The sequence below is a fragment of the Physcomitrium patens genome, chromosome 1, assembly GCF_059467195.1.
Source record: "Physcomitrium patens ecotype Gransden chromosome 1, ASM5946719v1, whole genome shotgun sequence".
In the NCBI taxonomy this organism is placed as follows: Eukaryota; Viridiplantae; Streptophyta; class Bryopsida; order Funariales; family Funariaceae; genus Physcomitrium; species Physcomitrium patens.
The window spans coordinates 17,737,579-17,754,830 of record NC_143410.1 but is presented as its reverse complement, the minus strand read 5'-3'; the positions used below and the strand labels follow the sequence as shown (position 1 = coordinate 17,754,830).

General features: G+C 38.3%; 2 protein-coding genes across 4 annotated transcripts; one reads left to right on the top strand and one right to left on the bottom strand.

Moving 5' to 3' along the window:
- Positions 1–4,531: 4,531 nt before the first annotated feature.
- Positions 4,532–6,752, bottom strand: LOC112288671 (elongation factor 1-alpha). Its single transcript, XM_024533141.3, has 3 exons — positions 6,682–6,752; positions 5,840–6,311; positions 4,532–5,638 (listed from the first exon to the last, which is right to left on the bottom strand). The coding sequence occupies exons 2-3, from the start codon at positions 6,299–6,301 to the stop codon at positions 4,757–4,759; spliced, it is 1,344 nt and encodes a 447-aa protein (XP_024388909.1). The 5' UTR covers positions 6,302–6,311; positions 6,682–6,752; the 3' UTR covers positions 4,532–4,756.
- A 1,981-nt stretch (positions 6,753–8,733) lies between these two features.
- Positions 8,734–17,086, top strand: LOC112288660 (uncharacterized). 3 transcript variants are annotated; one of them, XM_024533098.3, is made up of 17 exons: positions 8,734–9,788; positions 9,878–10,087; positions 10,394–10,768; positions 10,905–10,978; positions 11,295–11,413; positions 11,579–11,721; positions 11,849–11,941; positions 12,702–12,749; positions 12,963–13,061; positions 13,241–13,393; positions 13,562–13,627; positions 13,803–13,850; positions 14,176–14,424; positions 14,542–14,796; positions 15,610–15,726; positions 16,074–16,253; positions 16,378–17,086. In XM_024533098.3, exons 3-17 carry the CDS (start codon positions 10,478–10,480, stop codon positions 16,396–16,398), a joined length of 1,956 nt encoding a protein of 651 aa, XP_024388866.1. In that variant the 5' UTR covers positions 8,734–9,788; positions 9,878–10,087; positions 10,394–10,477; the 3' UTR covers positions 16,399–17,086. The 3 variants fall into 3 exon arrangements, with proteins under 3 accessions (XP_024388866.1, XP_024388876.1, XP_090108006.1); XM_024533108.3 differs by having other exon boundaries at positions 10,309–10,768; XM_090251880.1 differs by having other exon boundaries at positions 8,736–9,788; positions 10,309–10,768; positions 16,164–16,253.
- The last annotated feature ends 166 nt before the right edge of the window (positions 17,087–17,252 follow it).

The following is a 17,252-nucleotide window of genomic DNA, read 5'->3' as shown; positions in this document are numbered from 1 at the left end:
CCAAAGAAAAGAAGACTAAGAAGACTTGAAATAAGACTAACGACTAAAAAGGCGTTGATAAGAATGAAAAAGGCTTCACTCTTGCCTCCATATATATTCTTAACTAGGAGCTACAAGGCAATGTTCTATAGGACCTCCAAAACATGTTGACTTTATAAGATACATATCTTAACTTACAAGGCAAGTTTTCTATATGTATGCCACATAATTAGCTTATTTTACAAGCTACCAATATGTGGTTAACTTGTTGACGAAGTTTCTAACATATCAATCAACTATAAACATATGTAAAGTCAAAGCACCATCTATGAAGCTTTTAAAAAACTATTCTAAAAAATATTATGAAATAAATCTATTTTTATTTACTTCTACTTAATCATATAGATAAATATTAGAGTAAATATGCATGTTTGTGACGTGCTTTGCACCATTTAGTGATATAATTTATCACTATGAGTATATATTTATTTTGCACTTGCATAAGTGATTTGATGAATTTGATGAAGTCTAGTTCCTAACACATAAATAGTGAAAGTAAGGATATGGGCCATAACAATGCTTGGTCTATTTGTACAAATCTAAATTTGGCTATTTGATACAAATGGCACAAAGAGACATACTTGTGATGTCTTTATGAAGCATAAACAATCAATAACGTGCAGCAAGAAGTTTGTTGATGTGGTGTCAATTGTTTGGTGTTCTCTTGTAGGACCATTGTGCAATGATTAACTCAACTTGTTTTGTTGGACTGCTAGAACGCATAATTGGATAATACAATCTATCTCAAGTTTACATAATTTTTTGTCAACAAATATATACATTAATATTTTATGTACAAAGATGAAATTTTTTAAATTTGTAATTAAATATTTTATTTATTTTAATTAAATAATTTTAAAAAAAATAAAGATTCATATATTATTACAAATCATAGGCAAGAAAAAAATAGTGATATTATAAAAATTAACAAAGAAGTATTAAAGTTAATTGTACTTTCTAAAAGATGAAAAGATAAAAGAGCAACAATCATTGATTTTAAAAGCAAGAATGTATTTTAGAGGTATTATGCTTAAATTGATTTTTATATTTATTCTTGTTTTTTTTAAAATATGTCTAATCAGCAACAAAAGAAGAATCACAAAAATATTGTAGCATCACTTTTTGTAAGTACATACTTTAGAAACAACTAAAATATATATAAATTAAATATATCAATTAGTAATCAATACTAAAAGTGATTATTTAATAGCAATTCAATCTTCTAATGTTTGAATTTATTACCAACATATAGAAATTTATATTGATAAATAAATAAATTTAATATGTCATTTAATGTTGTTGTCAAAAAGACAAAGTTAAAAAAATTTGGATAAATATTTATATATTATATGAATTTAGTATTTGATTTAAAATACAAGTTTGATTTAATCCAAAAAAATTACAAGCTTAGAATTTTAAAAAAATAATAAGGTCTTAATTCTAATTGGCAATATATAATTTAAATATACTAAGTTTTTGTAAAAAATTATTCAAATAAAATTATTAGTTTAAAATTAAAAAACCAAGTTAAAAAAAGAATTTTATTAAATTCAAAAGAATTCTCATCTATTTTTATTAAGAAAATTTTAACAAGGCTAATGTCAATCTTTCTATTATAATAATATAAGATCAAATAAGAATATATTTATTAATTAATGTAAGGCCAAATAGATAAGAATAATTTTTTTTACTTGTTGGTTAAGTTTTCTATATTTGAATAAAAATTTAGAGTATTTAAAATAGATATATGCATAAATTCTTTATTGTTAATAATTTCAATAATGTTAGAACTCAATTCCATTGGTTGAATTTGTTTTTCATTTCTTTTGAATATTATGCAAAGTTATGATTTAATACTAATCTTTTCATGATTATTGAACATAAATAGAAATTAAACATATATTTTTAACTGTAATTAGACTAATTTTCAATAAAGATCTTCTTAATAAACAATTTCCTAATTTTTCTATGTACATATAAGAAACAAATGATTTTTATTATATTTGGATGAATGATTAATTTTCATGTTTGACAACAAAACATAATTTTATAAATACTATGTTATTTAGATTCTATGTGAGATAATTAAGATATTTTTGGTTAAAAATTAAAAATTTAGAAATTTGAGCAAATAATATAAGCAACTTGGTAAAGAATCAATTAATACAAAGATAAATACTATAAATAAATCTATGATTTAGCCGTATTTAATGAAAATAAATAATACATACCAATACTCAAAAGTATAAATATTTTTGAATAAATAGAAATACTCTATTGAAAAAAAAATCTCTATTTGATAATATTTTAGTAGTATAATATATTTTTTTTATAATGTGATTCATTATGAATTTTAGAAATTTTAGAAATTTAAAATTTTACAATTTAAGACTTACAAAATTTTAGAAATTTAGCATTTTAAGAATTTTGAGGTTTAAATTTAGAATTTAGGATTTGAAAAATATAGAATTATAAAGATATACTTAGATATTTTTATTTTATTTTTTATTTTTTATTTTATTCTAGTTTTGATATGACATATTTCTCTATTTATTTTTGCTTATAATTCTTATAGTAAAGTCAAAATGTCCAAAAAGATTTTTCATTTGTAAGATATAGATAGTTTGATTTTAGGTTTTGGTTAGGAATTTAGGCTTATATATGTGTGCCTAGTTTTTTTTAAAATTTATTTCGAAATTTCGACTTGACTTACCTTCTTATTTTTGGCATGTAGAATTCTGAGGGTTTAAATAACTTGCACTAAAAGTTCTTACTTTAGAAGATATAGTCACTTTGACTTAGGCTTTAAGATTTTAAATTTTATGTCTTTTGCAAGTTTTGAATATACCATTGTGTTCATTTTAGGATTACTAAATCTATCTCTCTCTCTCTCTCTCTCTCTCGATATATATATATATATATATATGTGTGTGTGTGTGTGTGTATAAATATATATACATATATTCAAATCGCTCTAAATAAGAATGAAATTTTAGATATTTAAGATTTAAGAATTTAGGATTTGGAATTTAGGATTACATTGACCTCCCTAAGCTTTTTGACATATTTATTTTGGATTTTTGAAATCACCTACTTTCTTATTTTTGATGCTTTCACTCTTTGCAGTATGATTGAGAACTCAAACATTTATTTCTTTTTTTCTTTTCTTTTTGTCAATAAAGATTAAATTAGACTAGTTGCATTTTACTTACACTTACATAAATCAGCACAAATCACTTAATTTTATAACTATGTACTTCTTTAACATAAAATTTAGTGTAGAGAAATGAATATCAAATATTTTAAAATATATATATATATATATATATATATGCATGATATGTTTATAATATTTCAAAAATATAACTCTTAATTAAAAGATTCTTTGAAAGAAATTAATTTTCAACTGTTCTTTCAAAGAATCTTTTAAACCCTCTTTTATGATATTTTGTTGCAAGATCTCCATGACAAGCCACTGTGGAATCCCCACTATAAAGAAACTCAAAAAACTACATAATGTCAAAAAGAAGGATATCAATACAGGCCTAATCAAATAGAAAGAGGTTGGAATCTCCCTTTCTTTAAGAAAAGAAAAGAAAAGAATCAATAAACAATATGTGGGTAACTTTTGAGCAATACTAGGGATACCATATCTTTATTAAAGCAACTATTAATGCAGACAACATGAAGAACTTGAGCGAGCATATCTTTAACACAGCAACTTCTGATGCGTATAAGTGGGTAATAGATTCTGTCTAATAAAAATTGACTCCCAGTGTACCAAAGATTTTCATCCTGCTAGAAACGCACTAGTTTCTCTACTGCACCGACAACAGTCTATTCGCATGTTTATATCACACGGGCCGCAGCAGTAGATGTCGAAGAAAGTAGCATACATCACAGTTTTTGATCCTTTTCCATCAGCAGAGCATTATAGGTGGCGCCGTACTAATTCAACGTTGCACGTGGAGAAGAGCAGCAGACAAGCCAAGTTAAGAATCGTGAACTCACTGTAATTTATTTACCCTTACAGTGAGGTACGCTGTAATACATCATCTGGTAAAAAATCAGATCAGGAGCGTCGTACTCCAAGATGTATAATCACAACTCAGGGGTGCTAACCAGTTTCAGTGAATTCCCCAAACATGGTGCATGTCAGCCACTGGCAGCAGGAATAGTATTGTTGACAACCAGCGTCGTACGTGTTGAGGTATAGAGTTAGAGAAATGGCATTGACTGAGAAAGTGAATGTGCGGGTTGCTGAAGAGATATAGACTGTCCGAATCCTGGACAATTGAAGCCACATGACCACAAATAAGAAATCATCTGTTGTCCTGTTTGGGTAAATAGAGAGTAGTTGAGGCTTGAAACGATGGGCATACATGATTTCAAGAAGACCTTCATGGCCAATTACTGCGCAAGTAGCACAGAAGAGCGGCTCGAATCGGCACATACAATAAATCGGACTTGAAAGATAGCAGACATCTGGAAATTCATTGAATCAACTTTGGACGCTGGCCCAAATCAGTAAAAATAAAATCAAGAGTAAGCGCATTACATACATCTCAGCATCGAGATAAAATGAGCGGAACCCAACTTGGACTAAGTAAAGACCGCACCAAGTATTTCGAGCAAGCACAGCACCTCAATATCCCTAGATTCAGAAAAATATCCCCGAACCAATACCAAAACTGCCAACTCCGCAATACCAATAAAACTACTTCTTCTTGGCAGCGGCCTTGGTCACCTTGGCGCCGGTGGGTTCCTTCTTCTCTACGGCCTTGATAACACCCACAGCCACCGTCTGCCTCATATCACGCACCGCAAACCGTCCCAATGGTGGGTACTCCGCGAACGTCTCCACCGTCATCGGCTTCGTCGGAATCATCTTCACGAACCCTGCGTCCCCGTTCTTCAAAAACTTCGGCTCCTTCTCCAGCTCCTTACCCGATCGCCTGTCCACCTTCGTCAAGATCTCCGCAAACTTCACCGCAATGTGCGACGTGTGGCAATCCAGCACTGGTGCGTAACCGTTCCCGATCTGTCCCGGGTGGTTCATGATGATAACCTGCGCCGTAAAGTTTGCTGCCTCCTTTGCAGGGTCATTCTTCGAGTCTGAGGCCACGTACCCTCTCTTCAGGTCCTTCACCGCCACATTCTTCACGTTGAACCCAACGTTGTCACCCGGGTGTGCCTCGGGCATCGACTCGTGGTGCATCTCCACAGACTTCACCTCAGTCGTCAGTCCCGTCGGTGCGAAGCACACCAACATGCCCGGCCTGATGATTCCCGTCTCCACCCGTCCCACTGGCACAGTTCCAATGCCCCCAATCTTGTACACGTCCTGAAGCGGCAGCCTCAGAGGCTTGTCAGATGGCCTCTTCGGCTCCGACACGTTGTCCAACGCCTCCAACAGAGTCGGACCCTTGTACCAGTCCAGGTTCGTCGACCTCTCGATCATGTTGTCACCCTCGAACCCTGAGATCGGCACGAACGGAATCTTGTCCGGGTTGTACCCCACCTTCTTCAGGTACGCCGACACCTCCTTGCTGATCTCCTCAAATCGGGCCTTGCTGTACTTCGGGGTCGTCGCGTCCATCTGCCACCCTCCACATCACCAACATCAGCCCACCTCACTGCTCCCCAAAAATGCACGCAAAAAACCCTACCCCTTACCCCACTCGTCTGCCCCCGACATTACCCACGCCATGTCCATAACGCAACCCAATGCCACCACCGCGCCCCGCTCCCATACCATGTCCCTACCCCCCAACCTCAACCAAAATGCCCCCGAACCCACCTTGTTGCAGCAGCAAATCATCTGCTTCACTCCCAAAGTGAACGCCAGCAGTGCGTGCTCACGCGTCTGTCCATCCTTCGAGATACCGGCCTCGAACCCTCCCGTCGTCGAGTCGATGATCAACACAGCACAGTCCGCCTGCGACGTTCCCGTGATCATGTTCTTGATGAAATCGCGATGTCCGGGCGCGTCGATCACAGTGCAGTAGTACTTCACGGTCTCGAACTTCCACAACGCGATATCGATCGTGATACCACGCTCGCGCTCTGCCTTCAGCTTGTCCAGCACCCACGCGTACTTGAACGAACGCTTGTTCATCTCCGCCGCCTCCTTCTCAAAACGCTCGATCACACGCTTGTCGATACCTCCCAACTTGTAGATAAGGTGCCCAGTGGTCGTCGACTTGCCGGAGTCGACATGGCCGATGACCACGATGTTGATGTGGACCTTCTCCTTACCCATCTTGAACTATCTGCTTCACATAAATGGTACCAAACTTAGATAGGCCACAGCGGATCGTGAAGAGCTACAAAACACAAGTGGAAACAACATGTCACAGACTCTATCCACAAAAAAATTACATGAATAGAGCCATTCAAGTCGGCCTCTCAGATATTAGCTAATACACCATCCTGAGGACGTGACATACACCCTCCGGAGATGAAACACCGAAGGTCAGCAGCTCCTGCACTGCTGAAAGTAGCAACACAGGATATGAACCGTGTATCGTGTTTCCAAATAGTAGAAGTGACCATGTATTCGAGCATAGCCGCAAACTCATTGCATGTAGCCAGTGCAATAACTCCATAGAACGAGCAAGAGGGCAGGGGAAGGGACAATACCTGAAGAAGCGGAGGTTTCTATCTGTAACAGTGAAGTGCGCAACAACGACCAATCTCTCCTGCCGTCCTGCCTGGGAGAGAGTAGGGAAGTGGGAGGGGTGGGAGAGCATTCTTGAAGGCCAGGAGAAAGCGCAAACTTTGCATGTTCGGAATGCGGTGGGTCCGTCGGATGGGAGATCGGACGGTGTGGATGGTGCGGCAAGGAGCTACGTCTGACGTGGCCGCATGGTTGAAGGCGTGGTTTGTAGGGCAAGCGGCGGCTTGCGGTGGTCTGGTCTGGATCTCCGAACCACCACCCACTCTCCCAGGACGGTGGGAACGGTGACCTAATCGCGGTGCTGTAGACGGCGCCATGACGGCGTCGCTTTTTCTTGGGTTCTACAGCCTGAGGCTGTCATGGTGCACTTCTTCCTTATCTTTCCCCCTTTCGCTTTCTTCTCTTTCCTTATTCTTGGTTTTACCTTTTACGTTTACTTTTACTTGTTTTTACTTGTTTTTACTTGTTCTGCTTCTTTTCATTTCTTTCTTTTTCTTGTATTTCTTTCTTTTTCTTGTATTTCTTTCCTTCTCTTCTCTTCTTTATCTTTATCAATTAGCTTCCTTTTCGGATTGTTTTCTTTCCTCTTTCTTTCGTAGCTTTTTCTTTTCTTGTTTCTCTTTTTCTTTCTCTTTTTCTTTTCTAGGTTTTTGTTCCTCTTTTTGTGGAAAATCTTTGGAATGCAGTAGTGTTGACTTAGCTGAAGTAGGTGGTTGTGGCTGGAAGCAATTCTTATCATAGTTTTTGAAATTACAGGAAAAACTAGAAGCACATTGTTGGACAATTATATAGTTGTGAGAATGATCACTTATTTAGAATTGTGCTTTGACAGAGTATTTCTATAGTAAAATACTTTGAAAATATGGCATTTTCACTAATGAATACATATATATATATATATATATATATAAATTAAAGTTGAAACATAAGATACATCTTAAGTTTTTAGCAGCCATGGTGCTTCTTATGTTCTATATTTTTATTTTGCATATGACGTTCTTTTCACATGGATTTCTATTCATAGATAACATGGGACTTTATATGTTGTTCAAGAATTTTAAAGAACAAATTGAAATATATTGCAAACATGACATGGTATTTTAATTGCCGTCCAAAATTGCAAAAGTTTTTGTAGCACGTAGAATATTCTGGGAATTTTTTAAGATGTCGGTTACAAAGTAAATACTTGAACTGTAGTATTTCATGATGAATCAAAATGAATGCTTGTGCATTGGGTTTGGATCGTTAGCTTGTTAAGCTCACCGCTAAATGCATCACATTATCACTATTTTAATCCTTTGATTGACTCAGTATGCAAATTTTATGTTATATATATATATATATATATATAAGTATAAGATGAATAGCACATTATTATTTTATTTTTATTATAAAGACTTTAATTTTTATTATAAATACTCAAAATACCATGAACAAACACGTTCATGTTCTTAAACAAACATTTTGATTATTCCAACACATATATGATGCAAATAATGGAGTACCTCTTTAATAATTGTCAGACTGGCTTGTTTTCATAGTCATATTTAGATTCATGCTCTTGATTAGGTATGATTAATATTTTTAATGTTAAAATCAAAATTAATAATAAAAAAAACAAAAACAAAAACAAAATTAAAACTTATACATCCTAGTGATGCAACAAAATTTATATAGATAAGATAGAAAAAACTCACATGGTGGGGCCGTGGGACCTTAAGGTTAAGAGACAATAGAAAGTAGATGTTATTATTAATTGTTTTACCATGCTTACAGAGATTGCAAATGTTGTCATTTGCTCTAAAGTACCTTATTATTTTTGGATGCAATTTAATAAAAATTTGGACCAACCTATAATAAACCTTTAATATATACCATCTTGCTCTCTGAGTATTTTATTTCTAAATCCATCCAAAATGAAGTAGTCGAAAGAATGTTTTGAAGCCCAAGGCAAGGAAATCCACTCCTCATGCTCATCGAATTGCTTATTTGGAATGAATTCGCAGGTGTTTGACTTGTTTGTTTTGTGTTCTACTTGTGGGAACGTGGAGTTTAAATGGTGGGAAATTGGGAGTTCTACTGCAGGAACGTTGATTGGAGAAAGTAAAGGAAGTTTTGGGTACAAGACAGGTCTAATAGAAGAATTACCCTTTTCAATACAGAATCCGAATGTGTCCAACAACTTTGTTCCAGCCTTTGGGAGGCAAATATGGGGCTCATTTACAAGTTTGTTCAATAGCCACATTGCCTAAACAAATTCAATCGAGGTGTTGCAAAACGTCCAAAAATAAGCTTAGGAAAAAGAAAAATACACTCAAAATTCTTTGAAGGGATTCCCATCGATGTATAAACAATTTTTTTGTTGATCCTTTAAAACCACAGAAGTTGAGACTCATGCTTCCTTCTCACGAGTGCATTTTCTTTTTATTTTCCTAGTTTTCTGGTTGTAAAATTACTGTTAAATTTTATCATATAAATGTTTCGTATCAAATGGGTTTGAATGCATTGGGGTCTTCCCTTTGAGTCCTCAACATTCAAGGCACAAGTGCAGCGTTCCCGAAATTCAACTGCGCCTCCTCGGGGTCTCCGCCGTTGGATGTCGAGAGCAGCAATGGGCTGGAGGCGCAAGGGGGCGGGGGAATGCAGCCGAAGAAGAATCTCGATCGACGGATGCATCCATGTTCGACGACGAGGAGGAGGAGGAGGAGAGTGTCTGCCATTTCATGAATCCGTCTCATCGCTTTGGTTTGGGCTGCGTTTCGATGTAACCGCCCGAACGGGGACTACGCAATGCAGGTAGTTAAGCGTGTCAGGCAGCTGCAGGAGTCGAAGAAGCCTCGAATCCAACCCCATCATCGCTTCTTTGAATCATCGGTGTCAATGCCCTCCTCCGCCCTCACCTTCCAGCTTCACAAGACCTCTGCATCTGCATCCTCCCACTTGGGTTGCGTAGCTGCTGCACAGACCATCTTCTGAAGTGGGTGTTTTCCTAAAAAATTTACGGACTTGGCTTCCAGCACAGTTTCGGGCTTCTGACAGATTATTCTGGTCAGAAGATTAGGTTTTTCAAGTAAGTCATGACCTTCTCGTTTGTCCCAGAGCTGGTGACTGTAATAGCTTGCTGCGATCTGATTGTGATGCTGCTGCTGCTGAGTGCAGGCTTGCTACTGTAGATAACTCGACAAAGTTAAACTTCATGTTTGTGATGAAGTGACGTGGAGTTCCTCTGATAATTACTTGAGGGCGTTTGCGACCGTAATTCCTGCATTGATGCAAAGCTTGCAACAGGCAGAAAGGATGCCGGGGGTAACATATTGTGCAAAGAAATAGTAGCATTCTGTCATCGATTGGATTCCCGAACCTCTCATTGTAAGTGATATCGTCAGATTTGGTGTCGTCTTATTTTTTCTGAATAGAATAAAAATCAGTGATTCTTAGTTTCATATGCTTGTGGGTACAAATTCTCCTTCAGGGTTTGCTTGTAACTTGAGAGGGTCTAATTCCATCCCTCAAGAGACAAACTATTTTTTAAAGATAATGCATTCAATCACAGTCTTCGGATACCAATTACATTAAGGTGAGTTATTCAGATCGTATCGAGGAAGCAAGTTTGTTTGAGGGCATCACAAGTGAAGATGATATGGGAGATGAAAGGTGCAACTTCTATGCTTGCAGTTTTGCCCACCCTACTGTTGGGTGCTTCTCAGCATCAAGTCTGCCATAGAGCAGTGGTCCTCCCGAGAAGCGAGTTTTTCTTCGATGCAGAATTGTTCAGGTCCTGGTGTTACAGACGTACACAGCGTCGTAGTAGATCAGACTCTAAAAATGACAGGAAAGAGCAAAAACGCAAAGACTGAATGCGTCTATGAAGAAATAGGGAAATCACTTGACAATGATTGCGAATTTTTGCCGCATTACGAGGTGCACACAAATAAGAAGAAACAGAATGGTCGCCCACAGGAGTCTCCCCCTTCCGTGTTGCCACCCTCTGGCAGTCACCCATTTTGGCCCAGCTCTGGTGAAGGCTCCTCCATGTCCAGTGTAGACAATGTACGTCTATCCAAACCTAATTGCAATCCACTGAATGTTCTAATCTTCCAGTTTGTCAGTAAGAACATGTTTTTGGGTGACTTGAATACTACTGGAGTTGGACAATAACTGAGGGATTGGTTGCGTGTCCCCGCAGTACGATCATCCAGCCTCTGTCAACCTCCATCAAAGATTTTCAGAATTTCAAGTAGCGTTGCGCGCCTCAGAAAGGTCTTTATGTCAATTCTTGAATTGTTTCATCCATCTTTCTACCTTGACCAATTGCTAGCACGATTAGCAGATTTCGAGTGAGCACTAAACACAACATTCGTTATTTTGAAACTTTTTAGGGGTTTTGGCTCTCGCAATTCGATTGAATATTTTGAATGCTTGGAGCTTAGATTCTGGGATCACAATTTTGAGACTGTAAAAGACTCAAAAGAAGTACCACAGGCTTCCTTGATTTGTAGTTTGCTGCAGCAACAAGATTCAAATTATTCTCGGCATGTTGTTAGAAGGTGATGTGTCTTGTCATTGATTATTTCAGGGCAAGAGAGGAAGGGCAAAGGGAGACCGATTCATTGCGAGTTTATGTGGGCAGTGTAGAAGCTGCTGCATCCGGCCTCCTTTCGCGTGTTCAGGAACTTGAGCATTTGCTGGCTTTGTGTTGAGTACTCCCTGTACTGTTCTTTGCATCTTGAGTTTTTCGGGTGCAAGTAATGCTGTCGTTCTGCGAAAGCCTCTCTGAATGGCATGGGCATGTGGTAAGCATATGGTCGCTGGATGGAATTGTAACGTTCACTATGTCGTGGTTTGGTTGTGAAAGTACAGCTTCAGTTGTTAAGCAAGGTCTCGACCTTGATCAACTAAGGGGTAAGGTGGCCACAGCTGCGACTCATGAGGTTCGAAAGCACGCAGCTGCCGCTGCTGAAGCTGTTGCAGCAGCCCGTGAAGCAACCATGGAGCTTGACAAGGTAAGAAATTCAGTGTAGGTTTAAGGACCGTGCTACGTCCTTCTAAGCATGATGCACCACACATGATGTGTCCGAAATTCCAATTTGACAATTTGATTGATGTAATTACTCTCGAATGTATTTTCAGGTGCGACGTGAGACACACGCCCTCACGAAGGCGCAACAGCAAGAGATTGAGAGGATAAATGTGGAGGCCACTGAAGCCCGCATACTTCACGAGGTACGTATTGGACATAGAGTTGAGGGATGGCAAACTGAACAAAATACCAACCCTGGTCTACACTTCTACTTTTCATAGATAGAAAACAAAGAACTGATCTTATACTTTTGAGCTGAATTCTTTTGCCAAATACGTACTGATGACTGCAAAATAATCTTAGGAGCATTTTATTGTAATGTGATTATTTCTATTTTAATTGGAATTAGGGTAACTTTTTGAATACATCGATTCTGAAAATAAGTCGTCTTCAGATATACTTTAAAAAATTATATTTCTGTGATTTGAACAATCTAATACAACATTCCAAATACAAATGTTGCAAAAGTATGTTTGAAGAAAATGTATCCAAAAATTACATTTATTGAGTCCCATTTTTTAATTATATATCAAAATTAACTAGTTATTTGACTTTTAATTCATAATGTTATCATACGGGACAACATGTATTTGTTAAATCTAAATATGAAAACATTTTCCAAACATGCATCATTAAAATAATCCTTAAGAAAAAAAAGCCGGCAGGTAGTTGCGAAAGTAGTGAATTATTTTTTTATCACTTGATTTTTATTTCAAGCTTAAAGAAAACCAATTACGACCATAAACACCAAATATGCATAATTTCCTGGTGGTACTCAGTCAAATAACTAGTTTCATTTTAGGTATTAATTTCATGTTATGCAACTTTGTCGATGGAGGAACATCCCAAGTTGCATGTTTATTTAGATACTTGCTAACGATCTGATTGTTGATATACAAGCAGGCAAGGGCATTGCAGAACCAGGATTTACTGGATCAGAATGGGAAGCTGGTACATTCCCTAATAATTGCTTGTTGCTAAAACAGTACACACGCCCTACACAACCGAAACTCCTCAATTCTTAGCATTGAAACAAAACTTCGGCATGCCTGATCAGATCATATGCACTAGCGGATGTGTGTAACCTGTGGATTATAAGTCATATATTGCAAAGTTTATTGGAGAACCAGACGCACAAGGGCCCAATTTGGTAATTTGTTGCAGGAAAGGCGATGGGAGGACATGAATGCCAGGCTTGAGGAGCTGCAAGCAACCCATAAGGCTGAGCATTCAGCTTTGCAGAAGAAGTACGAAACGCTCAAGGTCAACATTTAGATTCTTCTGTTCCACTGACGTTGAAGGTTATTTAATATCATATTTTTGAGTATAGAATTATTATAAATACATTTTCCAGCTTGTCCCACAGGATTACGAGTGTGATAGTTGGATGGGAGGCAGTTTGTCACTGCTATGATGACTGACCCTGGAGAATATCTTTGCAGTCTACAGCTTGTGAGTACCGCACACACAACTCGGAGCTGAAGAAGGCCCTGGAGAAGAGACGAATAACTGCTCATTCCTTACAGAAGAATTACGATGATCTGCGAACCGATCACAAGGAATTGATTCTCCAAAATGAGATCTTAGAGCAACAGGTTGTCCAATAGTTCACATTTTGAAAACCCTTTTTTTGTGTTGAAGTTTACTTGTGTTCGTGCTAGACCTGATCTCTTAGACCTAACAATGGCCGTAACACCTGAATCAACGTCACAATTAATTCTGTCCATGAACTAAGGGTTTCGTTTGCTGCCTACGTTTCACAGGTGAAGAACCTGCAGGGTCAAGAAATGTCATCGACCATTGCACACTATGATCATGAACTGCGCAAGGTTTGGTATCCATTTCTGTGTCAATTTTTCTCAAGCTCCGTGAGACTTTTAACTTGCATCGTACTTCTTGCTTTGGAGACAGAGAAAAATCTTTGTTACATAGCTAAACTTCAGAAGCAGAGTCAGTTGAAAGAAACGCTGCTAAAATCCTCACGTAAGGTTCAACTATGCGCAGGTTCGAGCCTCTCTTGGAGGGGAGAAGGCTCAGCTTCTGGTGGAATTGGTACAATTACATGATAAGAAAGTCTACTTTTAATTTAAGAAAATCGGCTCCTATATGGCCACGTCCAAGAGCTGAAAATACGTGATCTTACTAAAACCCATTTTCTGCGGTCATGGGATTTCTATTACATGATGAACTGTCAAGAGATAGTTTGGTATCAACTTCGACAATCTGCAACCCTGCTTAAATGTTTCATCCGTCGCAGCGCTATGTCGCATTGGGATTTACGTTAGCTCAATAGTGGCAATATCTTGACTGAGGAATTATTCCATATTTTCTATTTCGAATAAGAGATAATAAATTATCCTTCCCATACCTGCAACAGGCTTCATTGCGGCGTAGCAACCACAATTTGCGGGCTGAAGTGGAGGATTGGCAGGATAAATTCAGGACATTAAGTCATCATTACGCAGGTTTAGAAGATCTTGTCTGTCATACAGAGAATTCCTCCAACCGACGCTCCTTGAAGCCATGTCACAACATCCAGCCTACACGTCCTCAATCCCACTCGTCAAGGGGCTCGTCAAGGAACTCCGTTGTTAAAGGAGGATGCGAATTGCCAAATAACCGAGAGGTATGACTTGAAATAGGCCTTCGACACATGCAAGGTGATCATATATAAAAATAATCTATGAAACTGCCTCTCAAAACTGAGTAATGTAGGGTTTCTTTCTTTATTGTGTCTAAACAGATACCTGTTGATGAGGGTCGTCTTGGTAGCGGCGTTTCCTCAACTGCATCTGTAGCTGGTCCTTCGTCCAAGAGCTCAGGTACATCACCTGCAAGAGAAAATAAAGCAGGAGAGACATGCTCACGAGGCTCCATCGGGACGGTTGAAATGAATATGACCAATTCCAAGCAATCAATGTATACTTCGAATGGGACCTCTGGAGAAGATGGTGTATCTGTACATACTAGCTACGGGGCCTCCCCTAAGTCGGAAAAGGTACCTCAGGCCATGCTCATATAACATATTGCATTACGTAGCAGCATTACGCTAATTTAAAACGCTTCCGGCTCTCTCGTTGGGCTTTGACCAAAGGTATTGGACGCAAAGTCTTACATAGTCCATCCAAGAGACACGACTTGGAATCCGAACTTTAACAGTCTGAAATGGTATATTGGGGCGAAACCAAGCAGATTTGTTCAACCGGTGGGAACTGGGTGAAAAGAAACACATGATGGCTGCCTGCATTACAGCAACCTTATAACTGCAGCTTGAAAAATCTGCTAGGCACAGAATCTGCATCAAACGACATGCAATCTCAATTCACAATAACGTTGCAACTGCTAGAGTCAGAAGATCTCATATTCAGACGAATCTTACATCGCACAGCAGCATTATCAGCTTACATAGAACTGTAATGAGGCGTCTACGAGACTGAGTTGCCATATTTTTTTCAGTTCTTGTCGGTTCTTGTTGTCTGAGTTACTCGGTAACTATGTAAACAGCATCCGTGGCAAAAAAGTGCCCCCATAATCTTATGAACTAATTGGTGTTTGTGACATGGTTTCCCATTCTGCATGTGCCTAATATATACATGCTCATACATATCTGCACCTCTTGATATAATAAGCAACATACTATGTGGTCAATGTACTCCATGAGCAGTATCCTGCCGGATCGAGGAGCCCACCATCTGAGTTGCCAAGTTTTTCAATTGATTTCAACCATCAAGATATGATTTTAATTGGTTCTAAACTTACGAGGTTTATGAACATGGTATACTATATATGTAATGTAAATACGCTTTTGCAGTTCAAAAATGCACGATTATCTAAAAGCCCTGACACTTCGGAAAGTGAAGTAGCTGTGAGCTCACCACCAAAAGAAGAAAACTCGTTTGGTGCTACCAGAAACGCAAATTTGAGGAAGGTACACTCTTATTTTCTCCCAATAAACAGCACACATGTAGAATTGAAATTAATACGTTTGCTTCGAGGAGCTGTGTCACACCATACTCTTATTAACCAGATAGTATTTGCTGAAATAATTAGAAATGATGAAGACTTTGACAACTGTCCCGAAAAGTAGATCAGCACAAATTGTCTGGAAGACCTCTCATTCTTAGAAACTGCCGTAGTTGCACTAGTTTCTTCACCACAGTTAAGTCCAATGTTCCGTCGAGCAGTCACAACTTCGATCTCAGAAGTGCCAGGAATAAACTGAGTACCATCAAGAGTTCTAGAATCCTATTTCATTGGGTACTTACAAACGCAAAGTTTCATGTGAGAATGGGGTGGGAGGAAATGGCGTCTCAATGCCGGATTCATGTCAGTGAAGAATTTCGTGCGGGGAGTGGAGGGGAGCAGGGCACTACAGCTTTGCGACCGACAATTAATGAACCCGTTGGAGTTTTCGGCCCAGTCATGATGTTCCTCGCCTGCTCACTCGCCCTCAGGGTCAGCCAACTTCCCTTTCCCAACTCTCTGATCTTAGTGGTCATCCTAAATAACTAAGGCATTGTGATTGAGAATGCTAAATCTGTAGCCGCAGTAAAAATGATTTTGTGTGTTTGGTTCTCAGACTCCTCCGAAAATGTATTGAGGGACATGCTGATGGAGCATAAAACATGAAAATCATGACACTCCAAGGATGAGAGGCAAGGAAGTCTTCTTCCCCTAAAATACAAAAGAATGTTTTGAGCTGCTTTGAGGTGATGTACAGTTGTGTGGGTTGTCATGGTTCTCTTTGAAACAACCATGCACAGCAAGCTGGGATCTCCGAGGTTCATTCGATGACCAAAATCATCTCGCAGTACGATTAGGTGTGTTTAGAAAGCTACAGAGGTAAGCATCATGGCTTCATAATACAAAAACCTGTGTTATTCTTCGGGAGAGAAATGAGGATTCAGTATTGAAAAGAACCTGAGAAAATGCTATGTTGATCAACAGACTAAGTAGTTTGGCCCAGCTGCAACTGAATTTCAGCATTGTCACAAAAGAAAATTAGCTAGCCGATATCAATGACCACCTCATAGAAGAGGTTAAATGGTAAAATTTATTAGGTTCTGCACCTCGATGTTAGGCCTCCCAGACTTCCCTCCTCCCGTAGCTTTCGAGCATAAGGTAGCACATTAAACCTTTCTCTTTTTCACATTCTTGCAATCAGAAAATATAAATGTAAGTAAATAGTCCGAATACAACACTGAAAAAGTCACCAGCAGGCCCGTGAAGGAATATGTAACTTGCTGCTATCAGCAGCTCAATCTTCAATACTAGTCGCTTCTTCTGTATTTTGAAAACTGCCTCTGACTCTGCTTCAACTTCAACATGAACACACCTGCCTTCATGTTGTCTCCTAACTACCTCCGCATTCAAAGAAGCCACCAAGCTAAATATCTCTATAAACTTGAAAGTGCTCACAGGCGTCAGGATATGATCCTATCGACCTTAGACAAT

Coding starts and splice junctions, on each gene's coding strand:
- LOC112288671 (XM_024533141.3), bottom strand. CDS start 6,301: ATGGGTAAGGAGAAGGTCCACATCAACATCGTGGTCATCGGCCATGTC. Junction 5,639..5,839: donor TGATTTGCTGCTGCAACAAG/GTGGGTTCGGGG, acceptor GGAGGGTGGCAG/ATGGACGCGACGACCCCGAA.
- LOC112288660 (XM_024533098.3), top strand. CDS start 10,478: ATGCAGAATTGTTCAGGTCCTGGTGTTACAGACGTACACAGCGTCGTA. Junction 11,722..11,848: donor CAACCATGGAGCTTGACAAG/GTAAGAAATTCA, acceptor ATGTATTTTCAG/GTGCGACGTGAGACACACGC. Junction 14,797..15,609: donor CCTCCCCTAAGTCGGAAAAG/GTACCTCAGGCC, acceptor ACGCTTTTGCAG/TTCAAAAATGCACGATTATC.